Raw genomic sequence first — 13,251 nt, forward strand, 5'->3', positions numbered from 1 at the left:
CCTAACCTGTGGCTGAGTTACTGAAGTCCTCAAATCATGGTTTAAAGACTTCAAGTTACAGAGCATTCACCATTAAAACCTGCAAGTGACCTATGCCCCATGCTGCAGAGGAAGGCAAAACACACCCAGGGTCTCAGTCAGTCTGTCCTGTGGGCAAAATTCCTTCCTGATGCCAAATATGGTGATCAGCTAGACCCTGAGCAAGGGGGAAAGACCCACCGGGCAGCTACGTGGGAAAGAATTCTCTGTAGTAACTCAGAACCCTGGGTACCCTAGGGAGCATCACAACTACTGCCCTGTTTTTCCAAGCCTACAACAGTGCTGACCTTTAAAAAAGAGTGGTGACCTTTAAAAAAACAACAACTAGGAAATGCCATACAAAAAGTACAGTAAGAGATCATCATCCACCTTTCCCTTTTGTGATCTTGGTGCTCACTTTACCCCCTCTATTTCACAGATTCCTGGATGAAGTCCAGTCCTATGCGGGTGTAAACAAAATGAGCGTACAAAACCTGGCTACTGTATTTGGTCCCAACATCCTGCGCCCAAAAGTGGAAGATCCTCTGACCATCATGGAGGGTGAGTTAAAGGAAAATCGTAAACAACTTTAAAACAGGAAGAAGGAACTTCTTTAGATTCATCAGCAGTACATTTTGGGTGGTCTGATGTCAAAAATAACTTTTGCCTGTTTGTGTGTAGACACAACTTTTCTTCCACTACAGTAACTTAAAGTAACTGCTCTGCCGAACATGCTGCTGCAGAGGAAATTGAAATTTCCTTTGTAGTGCATTGACTTTGCCTCAGACACTGTAGCACACATGGCTTCCTTAAAGTGTAGCTCAATTCTGAAAACTGACTGTAAAAAATGGCAACTTCTTACTCAACAGGTCTGTCTAAGGCCACATAGAGCACAGCAAGGAATAGAACCCAGCTCTCGTTCGTCCCAGTCCAGCACTCTATCTACTAGGCCACATTGTTCCACTTATTTGCACCTTGGGCAATCTTTTGTCAGCAACAACATTTCATAGGGCCTGCTGTAATACTACAATGCCACCTTTACTGGCACTTTTCAGAGCAGAGTTTAAGTAGTAAATATTATATTATGGAAGTGCCCGAAGACCCAGTCTTGATTACCTTTCTTGATGGATCAAAAATCCAATGCTAGAGCATTTGATTGACAAATTTTACCAGTAAAGAGGTAAAATAACTCAAAATCTACATATTTTCAGCTAATTTTTCCATATGTTTAAGCATCTACCATTTTTTAAAATCTTATCACCCACAATCTGTTTTGCACTTTAGAGAGAAAGGTGCTAGCTTTGTGCAAACCAGCTTGTTTTCATGTTGCAAATATTCACATTTGAACCCCTGTGTTTTTGCAAGAATTAAGTCTGGTACAAACTTTCACAACATCAGCTGGTGACATTAAGGCCTGTCTTGGGGATCTTTTGTACACGTTACTCTCAGAGAAGACCATTCTAGCTGTGTGTTTGGAAGGATGTCAGATCAGCTGATAGCATTTTACTATGAACATGGCAAAAAAGTCACAAAGAGCAAAGTCTTGAAGCTGCTCAAAGGACTTTTGCCTCTTTTATGGTGGAACTGCTTATTTATTCCATCTGGAGACTGCACATTCGTTTCTCAGAAACCAGCAGGAAAATACAAAGGCCTGCACAGAATGCCTCTCTAAAAGGCAAGAATGGAATTTTTCTTTGGGTTTTTGTTTTGTTTTATGTTTTTCTGCTGTCTCTGAAAATTTCCCCCACAGACTTAGAGTTCAGTATGATGTCACCTTCTGCAGCCCTTTATCCTCCAATACAATGAGAAAAATTGTTCACAGCAATCCTCATCTTATGCTACCAGTCCATAGGGTAAAGAGGGGTCATGGTGTTAAGAATCCAGTGTGGGGCTTAAAAGGTATCTCAACACCCTTTTTAAAAAAGCCCACCGTCCTTTAAAGAATCACCTTCATTTCAATTGCTGTCTATTTTTTTCAGTTTCTACTTTCACTTTGTATCTAATCTTTTGACTACTCAAAAATTACTATAAATGACTTATACTTGTACGGAGATATAATATATGCATGAATAAAGAAAGAGGTTTGTGAAAGGAAGCTGACTTTTTCCCACCACTATTTCTTATGGAAGACTCAAAGCTGTTACAAAGCAATGCAGATTTTCAGTATTCCAGAGCAAACGAACAGAAAATGTTGACAAGTCCCCGTGGCAAACTGAATTTTTAGTAGATGTATTTGAAGGAAAAAAGCTCAAATATTCAAATGCAAACTGTATACAATTATATTGGCCAGTGGGAAATTATTGATTAAAAGAGCACAGCATGCCACTGAAACATTTCTAGAACTTTAAAATGGTGTTTATAACCAACCTGACCTCATTACTGGAAGACTCTTAATACTCCCTAATAGGGTTCTGTAAAATATATCTATAATGCAATGATACATCATTATTTACCCAAGTCTAGTTCCAAATGATAGTTCTGTAAATTAAAGTGAAGTTGTGTGGTGTGTGCACTTTGGGTTTCTAGAGAAGGAACATTTATTATAATGTGTTGCGAAGTGGGGTGCTGTGTGATTTAAGGTTGTGATTTATGTGTTACCGGCAGCGGATTACACATAGCGTGACAGCATGACACACTTTATTGGCCAGTCACAATCTCATCTCTGAATGGTTAAAGGTTTTTATATTAAATATCTCACACAGCTCTGATAGGCTAAAAAGTTAATGGGCCAGAAAACCTCTCCTCCTTCAATCCCTCGTATTAGACTGGCTAGTGCATTCCCAGCCTAGGAGTCCATTTTTAAAGATGTTTGGTATATTGAGCTTAAACTCACTTGTTACAATTACATCATTCATCTTATTATTATTCTTAATCTCTCTGTATGGTCCCAGTGGTTTTCAATTGCAGATATTGTCTTGGGATATTTGTTTTAGTTCCCCATGATAATATCTCCTTTAAAACATTCTCTGCTGCTACGTGCCCTAATATTGAAGTAAGAGATGTAGGGAGCTCTTTTCCTCCCCTGCACTGGCTACCTACATTGGCAGGCTCTTCGCGGAGGGAGAACATCTGCTAACAGGAATGAGCAAAGTCTTGTCTCTGCCCCCAAGATGTTGGCCAGTACACCAGAGCCAGCGCAGAGTGGGTAGGAAGGTGCACTCGCAGACACACGGGCAGATTTTTGTTTCTTCCTTGAAAAGGGGGCAATACAGAACTGATTGTGGTGTGGTGATTTGGAGCCAGAAAGAGGAGATAGGCATGAAGGTTGTAATAGCAAATATTAAATGCTTAGGTAAACTAAACTACATATATATTAGTAAATGCATAAATTAAGTGTATATTAACTAGATGTATCTTTATGAAATCTTTAAAGATCTGTTTTAAAAGAATGTTTGTTCACTTCTCAAATGAAACTACCTCATTAATGATCGTTCATTTGCCATCCTCCAGGCACGGCAGTAGTCCAGCAGCTGATGTCAGTGATGATAAGTAAACACGAACAGCTATTTCCCAAGGACACAGACTTTCAGACAGGGGAGGAGGTGTGCAATAACAACAATGAGATCCAGAAGAAAATGGTCATTGGTCAGCTCCAGAATAAAGAGACCAATAACAACAAGGAGATAGCAGTGAGAAGCTGTTCTTGGGACACACCTGAGCCTCTCCAGAGGGGCAGCATGGACAATGGGTCTCCCACCGTGCTGCCAGGGAGCAAGTCAAACAGTCCAAGGAACAGCATTCACAAACCTGATGTCACAAGAAGCCCACCTCTCATGGTGAAAAAAAACCCAGCCTTTAATAAAGGCAGTGGCATAGTCACGAATGGGTCGTTCAGCAGCTCTGTGGAGGGCCATGAGAAAACCCAGACCCTACCAAATGGTACCCTGCAGGCCAGGAGAACATCATCCCTGAAAGGTCCAGTTACTAAAATGGGCACACATAGCATGCAGAATGGAGGCGTGCGAATGGGCATTTCAAGCACGGATGCACACAGCAACTCCCTTAACAGCCGAAATCTGAGCTGGATGCCCAATGGGTACGTCACGTTGAGGGACAGTAAACAAAAGGAATTGGTGAGTGATTCGGGCCAGCATAACAGACTCTCCACCTATGACAATGTCCACCAGCAGTTCTCCATGGTGAATTCAGATGATAAACAGAGCGTAGATAGCGCCACCTGGTCCACATCCTCTTGTGAAATATCCCTACCCGAACACTCCAACTCCTGTCGGTCGTCTACTACCACCTGCCCTGAGCAAGACTTTTATGCGGGTCATTTTGAAGACTCGGTGCTAGATGGGCCACCACATGAAGACCTCTCCAACCAAGGAGACTATGAGAGTAAAACTGACCGAAGAAGCATGGGAGGACGCAGCAGTCGGGCCACCAGCAGCAGTGATAACAGTGAAACATTTGTTGCAAACAACACGAGCAACCACAGTGCTCTGCACAGCCTAGTGTCCAGCTTAAAGCAGGAGATGGCAAAACAGAAGGTGGAGTATGAAACAAGGATAAAGAGGTAAGGTGGTGTATCTCTGGCATAGGTGCTAATTATATAAATGAGAGGCAGAGTAATTCTCTTATGCTCCCATGTCTCAGTGAATCCGAACATAGGAATTGGTAGTAGAGATGGAGAAACTGCTTGGATAAAATAAGAGCCCACCTGAACCTTTCCCCCCTAATTCAAACCAAACCTGGTCTGCATTGGGGAAAAAAATCATAACTTTTTCTTTCCATGATATTTGCTGTTTGCATATTTGTATGTGTCTCATGTTCTCAGCCAAGATCAGAAGGATTAGTGTAGCATGAGAATCACTGTTTTCAAATTGATGGCCTAAACCTAGTAAGCAGGTGAAATCTCACTAAAGAGTCTGTTTCCATAAGATCCCCAGCCTAAATTTGCTGATCTAAGAGGAGTGGAGAGCTCACACAAAGGTTTGGAGAAAACTTTCAGATGTTAGGGTGCCCATCCAAATCAAACTTTTAACCCCTTTGAGGATTGCATGGAAGTAGCTGACACACTGGAGCAGATCAGTGGCATGTAGAATGCAATATCCTGCATTCAGCAGTGGCTTGCACTAAATGCTTCAGAGGCTAAAAAAGGCTAATGTAGTGCCCATCTTTAAAAAAGGGAAGAAGGAGGTTCCTGGGAGCTACAGGCCAGTCAGCCTCACCTCAGCCCCTGGAAGAATCATGGAGCAGGTCCTCAAGGAATCAATTCTGAAGCACTTAGAGGAGAGGAAAGTGATCAGGAACAGTCAGCATGGATTCACCAAGGGCAAGTCATGCTTGACTAATCTAATTGCCTTCTATGACGAGATAACTGGCTCTGTGGATGAGGGTAAAGCAGTGGATGTGTTGTTCCTTGACTTTAGCAAAGCTTTTGACACGGTCTCCCACAGTATTCCTGCCAGCAAGTTAAAGAAGTATGGGCTGGATGAATGGACTATAAGGTGGATAGAAAGCTGGCTAGATTGTCGGGCTCAATGGGTAGTGATCAATGGTTCCATGTCTAGTTGGCAGCCGGTATCAAGCGGAGTGCCCCAAGGATCGGTCCTCGGGCCGGTTTTGTTCAATATCTTCATTAATGATCTGGAGGATGATGTGAATTGCACCCTCAGCAAGTTTGCAGATGACACTAAACTGGGAGGAGAGGTAGGTACACTGGAGGGTAGGGATAGGATACAGAGGGACCTAGACAAATTAGAGGATTGGGCCAAAAGAAATCTGATGAGGTTCAACAAAGACAAGTGCAGAGTCCTGCACCTAGGACGGAAGAATCCCATGCACCGCTACAGACTAGGGACCGAATGGCTAGGCAGCAGTTCTGCAGAAAAGGACCTAGGGGTTACAGTGGATGAGAAGTTGGATATGAGTCAACAGTGTGCCCTTGTTGCCAAGAAGGCCAATGGCATTTTGGGATGTATACGTAGGGGCATTGCCAGCAGATCGAGGGACGTGATCGTTCCCCTCTATTCGACATTGGTGAGGCCTCATCTGGAGTACTGTGTCCAGTTTTGGGCCCCACACTACAAGAAGAATGTGGAAAAATTGGAAAACCTCCAGCAGAGGGCAACAAAAATGATTAGGGGACTGGAACACATGACTTATGGGGAGAGGCTGAGGGAACTGGGATTGTTTAGTCTGCGAAAGAGAAGAATGAGGGGGGATTTGATAGCTGCTTTCAACTACCTGAAAGGGGGTTCGAAAGAGGATGGATCTAGACTGTTCTCAGTGGTAGCAGATGACAGAACGAGGAGTAATGGTCTCAAGTTGCAGTGGGGAAGGTTTAGGTTGGATATTAGGAAAAACATTTTCACTAGGAGGGTGGTGAAACACTGGAATGCATTACCTAGGGAGGTGGTGGAATCTCTTTCCTTAGAAGTTTTTAAGGTCAGGCTTGACAAAGCCCTGGCTGGGATGATTTAGTTGGGGATTGGTCCTGCTTTGAGCACGGGGTTGGACTAGATGACCTCCTGAGGTCCCTTCCAACCCTGATATTCTATGATTCCAAGTGAAAAATCTCTCCAGTGAACAGGGCCAATTGTGCCAAACTGAACTATTGGGGAGAATTTCATTCTGATCCCAGTTTATGCCCTCAAGTTGGACGACTGGTGGCCCTTATGTTTTAATTTAACTAGAGTAGCTGCAGATGCCATCTGTATTCATATTAAGTGTTCAGTCTTTTTTAATCTTACTAAACTATTTAATTTAATAAGATCTTGCAGCAGTGCATTCCATAGATTAATTCTATTTGCATAAAATGATTTCCTTTTATTCATGTAACATATTTAAGTGTGCTGGCACTGAATGACAGATACAAACAAGGCTCTTTTTAACTGGTTGTGACTTTGTAACAATAGTTGTGGAATTTCTAACACACCTATACTAACTGAAGTCAAAAGCTGCAAACAAATCAGAAAACCATTTTTTTTTTCATTTTCCCAGGAGTATAATAGGATTTGAGTAATTGTACAATTTAAAAAATGTGGCTGTCTTACAAAATTACTTTGTCACCTTCCTTAGCTTTAAAAATTCCATTAAATTATCCATGATCCAAATGGGTACAAATATCCTGTTGGAAATGTTTAAACAACACGTAGCACACTTTTCCTGAACATGGGCTCAGTATAGAGTTGAGCTCAGTTTTGCTACCCTACATGTTAAGACCAGCATGGATACCAAGCAAAAGCAGCAGACTGGATGTTTGAGAGCACTTTGGAGGAACAATGATAATGCTAGTGTATTAGGAGAAAGGTTATGCATGGTGGCTTTCCAAGTTCTTGGCTGGCTTTATATTTAGAACCGCACATCTTTCTCCTTCATCGGTGGGTACAGAGGGCCTTGCTGCAGTGGAACCAGTAAGGTCCTGCTGCATGGGCAGGATTTTAGGGTTGGCAAGATCCATTGTGGCACATGAAGGGCAGTTCCATGATCGCTTCCAAGATGGCTGTGTACAAAAGATGCCTGAGGGAGGAGCAAGCCTCAGGATCAGGAGTGCAAGCTATTGAAGGCCACATGAGGAGATGGAGGAAAGGGCTCCATGGACTACTCTCATTCCTGAGGCCAGAGTAGCTTTACTCCCATTCCACAACCTGGGAAGGTAAGGGGATTCCTCTCACATGCACAGATGTTCCCAGCACCCAGTACAGCTGCTTGGGCTGGGTAGCCAAACAGGACTTGCCTGTTCACTTCACTGAAATTAAATCAAATGAGGCAGGAGGGAGACTTTCAATAGGACTTGTGCACCTCACTCCCTTAGGTGAGTTGGATAATCTCCCCCATGCCTTCACTACCTAAAATGAATTACACTGTTTACATCCAGCAAAGAATTTTGTACTGTTACAGAAAACACTTTTGCCACCATTGAAATGCTGTAAATGAAAATGGTTTACTTGGGCTTTTTCTGTTGTCACAGCGGATGTGAAAATGTTCCCGTTTGCACTGAATGATCTAAGATTTAATAAGGTGGCTTCAGTTTACTTCAGTGCAATGTAAGTGCAGCTCTGATTAACAACTGGAAAGTGGCGCTGCTGTTGCTTAGGCATTTTGAAGGCAGAATGAAAATCATTTGGTCTGATCACCACTTAAAACAGAAGAGGCAATTCTTTAAAATGTGCTGTTCTCTCCAGCAAAAGACTTGGTTCTATTCTTTCACTCAATTTGGAGCATAGGTAAAGCTGTTGGGGTACAAATAAATAATGATGATAGAAGTTAATAATTCTGTTTCATAGGCACATCCCTTCCAAACTGAACAAGCGGTTCTCCAACAATGTAAAGGAAACCCAAAGTATAACACAAATCCCTGGATGGAGTTTGTACAACACACAGAGATGGTTAATATATATAATGGCTATGGCAAAAATCCTGCTGGCAAATAGCAAAAAAAAAAGTCATCTCTGAGGTTTTGATGTTATCAGCGTTGTTTTATTTCATGACTGTGACTACATATAAGCCATGAAATGCGATTTTTAAGAGCCTGCAAAACTCAAACTGATCTTTATAGTAAATGTTAAAATATTGTTTTGCCAGAAAATTTCTAGAGCTTGAGTCACCCTCTTTGCTAGATTTTCTTCCTTTTTGAGTTAGTCCCACTGGCTGAAACTTAGCCATCGTGAGATAAAGTTTGTTCCAGAAAGTTGCCACAATCCTGACACTAGTATCACAATGTGATAATATTTCTTGAGTACCAACAGTAAAGTCAGGGCTTTGTGAATTCCTGTAGCATTGACTAAGAAAATGAATAGTATCCCACAGATTCAGGGTGGGTGGTAACCCTACCAGTGAGACTTCACTGTTTTAGCTCATGTCAGAAAAGTTTGAGACACTGCTTAGTCAGAGGCTGATAAGCTAGGATGGGGCATTGTTTATCAGTGAAGTACAGGTGCAACCCAAGGGCCCCACCCCTTCACTTCTGTAACTGGGAGAGTGCTGGAATTTCTTGTGAGGGTGGTATTCTTTTCGGGGGCAGGAAGAGAGGGTGCTGGGGGGGGGGAGGGAAGTCCATGTTTTACAGCCTGCAGCTTGTACATGCTCATTTTCTTCTAGCTGATGAAACTTTAGAAACAGTGCAGTCTCTGTCTGTTCCCTCCCCCATGCACAGTGTCACAGATGCTATGAGGGTATGAGTGTGTGCGCTATTCTAAACCCCTAGGTATCTCCAGAAGGGAAGATGTCTCCATTACTCTACTAGTGCTCTATATTCTCTTTTGTGCCCTGCTCCCTGTGAATAGTTCCAGTGGTGGCTACCTCTGCTGCTTATAGATTCCCCCCAAGGGTGACGTGAAATTGACATAATTCTTGTCAGCTTCAGGTTGTTCCTGGTGTTCTGAATATCATCCACTGTGTTATATAACTCAACCATGCAATCCAGGGGTGATGCATATAATAGGGGAGAGGTAAATTAAGGATGGACAGGTGTTGATCTACTTTAGTCCTGCTGCCTCTCCTTCCACATTTCAAATCATGAGTGCTAGTTGTTATGTATATGCCCATTGGTAAGATTCAAATTGACACCAAGTTACACACCAGATTGACTTTCATCTTCAGCACTTACATCATTGTGACATGCAACTTAAGATCAGGCTCAAATTGTTTTTGCATAAGGCAGAATTCCCAAATGAATGGGTGGAAACAGGATTTTCCCTTCATCTGTAAATCCAGCCAAGAGGTGCATTTCTTCATTGCTACTTTGCATGAAACTTTCCTGTGCAGTTCAAGAGCTGTTAAAGTAGGTGAAGCTGAGTCATGTTAGGAAAAGAAATTTCTCATTGTTTTTAAATGGAGAACAATTTACCAATCGTTAATTCTCCTGCTTCATCAACACAGTCAATTAAATCTTTGTTTAGAGGAAAAGAGACTAGGGTGCATGAACTGATGAGTGATTGTATCCAAACTCTATACCTACCCTTAATAATGGCACATAACAGCATGGAGTGGAAAAAGTCATTGTCGTTATGACCTCAGCACAGTTGTATAGTGGATACAGCACTAGAATAGCAGCCAGGAGACGTGGCTTCTGTTCCCATCTCTGCCACTCACAAGAGACAGCACGGTGTGTGCATGTCTCCTCTGTAACAAGCTGTATCTGAACTGGAACACACCATAGCTGCTGATTCCATTGGACTGCAGGTTTTTAGAAATATAAAGGTACAGTGCACAGAAAGCAAAAGGAGGAACACTTCCTTAGCTACGTACATCAGAATTCTCCAAGCTGTGCTGAGACTATTGATGATGCTGGAACAAATTGTGTTTGACATGCATTATTATTAATTATTATTATGTATTAGATCATACCAGTAGTGTGCTAGGTCCTTTACCATAAACCCTCAAATACAGTAAGAAAAACAAAAACAAACCACATCAATTGCAGCTTCAAAAACATAACATGTGACCGGATGACTAAGGAAGTTATCATAGACAATAAAGGGGAAGGGATGCAGAACACGTAAAGTAAACAAGTAAAGAACACGTCAGAGATCTTACGACTAATTTGAATTGATTCAAGTCAGCAGGGCCTTCTGCTATTCACCCCAGGGGGCTGAAGGAATTAGCTGAAGAAATCTTGGAGCCACTGGCAATAATATTTACAAACTCATGGATGACAGGAGAGGTCCTGGAAGATTGATTGAAGGGCTGACATAATGCCCATCTTTAAAAAGGGGGGAAAGGAGGTGCTGGGGAACTATAGACCAGTCAGCCTGACTTCAATACCTGGGGAGCGACTGGAGTAATACATAAAACATTGAATTTGCAAATACCTGGAGGATGAAACAGCATAGATTTACTAAGAGCAAATCATGCCAAACAAGCTTGATTTCTTTCTTTGACAAAGTAACTGGTTTGGTGAATAGGGGTATGCGGAGGACTTTATAATAATATACCTGGACTTTAGCAAGGCTTTTGACACAGTCCCACACAACATTCTCATAAATAAGATGGAGAAATGCAGGCTTGATAGAACTACCATTAAGTAGATTAGATACATAATTGGTTAAACAATTGCAAAGAAAGAGTAACTATTAGTGGAATGATGTCAGATTAGAAGGCACTCTCAAGTGGCCACAGGGATCTTTTCTGGGTCTGGTATTAATTAACATCTTTATTAATGACCTGGATATTGGAATAGAGAGTATACTGATCAAATTTGCAGATGACACAAAGCTGGGAGGGTTGCAAACACTTTGGAGGATAGAACTAAAATTCAAAGGGATCTTGACAAATTGGAGAAATGGGCTACAGACAACAAAAGGAAATTTAACCAGGACAAATGTAAGGTGCTACACTTAAGGAAGGAAAACCAAATGGACAGATACAGAATGGTGGATCACAACTTCAGCGTGAGTCCACAACGCGATGCTGTTGCAAAAAAAAAAAAAAAAAAAGCAAATGCAAATTTGCGTTTCATTAACAGCATAGCCACAGGAGGTGATAGTACCAATCTACTCAACATTGGTTAGGCCTCAGCTGGAGTATTCTGTCCAGTTTTAGTCACTGCGGTATAGAAAGGATGTAGAGAAACAGGGAAGAATCCAGAGGTGAGCAACAAAAATGATCAAAGGGATGGGATGCACGCCCTATGAGCAAAGACTGAAAGAACTGCATACGTTTAGTTTGGAAAGGAGGTGATTAAGGGGGGGACATGATAGCAACTTCAAATACTTGAAAGGCTGTCATAAAAACGATGGAGAAAAAATTTTCCTTCTTGCCACAGTGGGCAGGACAAGAGGCAATGGGTTCAAACTACAGCATGACAGATTTAGATTAAATTTCAGGGGAAATTTCCTAACTGTGAGAACAATAGCACAGTGGAACATACTGCGTAGGGAAGTCATGGAATCTCCTTCACTAGAGGTTTTCAAAAGGAGCCTGGATAGCCATCTGTCTTGGATGGTTTAGATACAACAAATCCTGCATCTTGGCAGAAAGTTAGATTAGATGATGCTTGTGGCTCCTTCTCACCTATGATTCTATAATTTTTTCAAACAGTAGATCAGCATGGGGAATCAATATTTGCAAACAGAAAAAGAGGATCAGGGACATGTGGTTACACCAGTGTACAAACAGTGTGAGGCCAGAATCAACCCTTGGAGAAGGAAAAGGCCTATTTAGTTCATTGCCTAGCACATGCAGAGCGGTTTTCTACCATATACATTTCCAGTGGTTTGTATCCTTCAATTATAAATAACCCAAGAGATGAAGATTCCATCATTCCTTGTAGGAGACAATTCAATATTTAACATCCAGTAAGAAACATGTTACTTTAACAGGGTCTCTTTGAAGAAACTTGGACTAAGCTTTGTAAATTAAAAGCTGTTGCTCTGAGCTAGGCTGGGTAATACAGTGAGGGCTGTCATCTGTATACTTCTATTTCTGCAGCTTGGAACAGAGAAACCTCACCCTTGAGGCAGAAATGATGACCCTGCACGATGAGCTGGACCAGGAAAGAAAGAAGTTTACAATGGTAGAAATCAAAATGCGCAACGCAGAGCGGGCCAAAGATGATGCAGAGAAGAGGAACGACATGCTGCAAAAAGAGATGGAGCAGTTTTTCTCAACATTTGGAGAACTAACAGTGGAGCCTCGCAGGCCGGAGAGAGGCAACACCATATGGATTCAGTGAGCATTCTAAGCTGAGACTGTGGGATTCTGGGAAGGGATGTTGGGGTATTATACTGTTTCAGGTGGCTGGTCACCTGACTGAGGCTAGCACTCAACAAAGTGTTGTAAACCATTGAAGGAGGAAAAACCTACAGACATTAACCACCCATACTGCAGTGTGTACTTATCAAGTTATCATACTTTTTGAATGCTTCATAATGCTAGTATCAAGTGTTACAACTGAATGTGTATATAGATTTTAAAAAAAGTCATCTTAAGGAGAGAGCGAGAGACATGTCTCACAAAATATTTTAATGCAAGTCTTGTATTTAAACTGGTAAATTGAAATGTTGTTGCAATCAAGCTTTATATCAAGGCTTTTCTCCCTTGCACTTAACCTAATAAGCTATTTTTGGCATTGTGTTACCATCAGCTTATTTTGTATATCAATTTTTTTTGTTACCCTTCTTGCGTGCGGGGGGGACTAAAGATAAACAGATATATATATATATATAATGTTAGTTATTAAAACAAGAGGCTAATGTGTGGCTGTGCTGTTTGTGCCAATGGACTTGCCCATGACCAAAAAGAAAAGTGTAAATAATTTTATAAAAATATACCATTAACATCTGA

At 41.7% G+C, this 13,251-nt stretch overlaps 1 protein-coding gene across 13 annotated transcripts in view; it reads left to right on the top strand.

The window, feature by feature from the left end:
• The window catches only part of ARHGAP24 (Rho GTPase activating protein 24), a 370,658-nt gene extending 357,407 nt beyond the window's left edge, over nucleotides 1–13,251 (top strand). For all 13 annotated transcript variants that reach the window (XM_043545064.1, XM_043545065.1, XM_043545067.1 and 10 more), the window contains 3 exons: nucleotides 458–579; nucleotides 3,469–4,537; nucleotides 12,397–13,251. In XM_043545064.1, the coding sequence (XP_043400999.1) occupies nucleotides 458–579; nucleotides 3,469–4,537; nucleotides 12,397–12,640 (1,435 nt within the window). In that variant the 3' untranslated portion in view covers nucleotides 12,641–13,251. The remainder of the gene's footprint in view (nucleotides 1–457; nucleotides 580–3,468; nucleotides 4,538–12,396) is intronic.

The sequence above is a fragment of the Chelonia mydas genome, chromosome 4, assembly GCF_015237465.2.
Source record: "Chelonia mydas isolate rCheMyd1 chromosome 4, rCheMyd1.pri.v2, whole genome shotgun sequence".
Classification (NCBI taxonomy): domain Eukaryota; kingdom Metazoa; phylum Chordata; order Testudines; family Cheloniidae; genus Chelonia; species Chelonia mydas.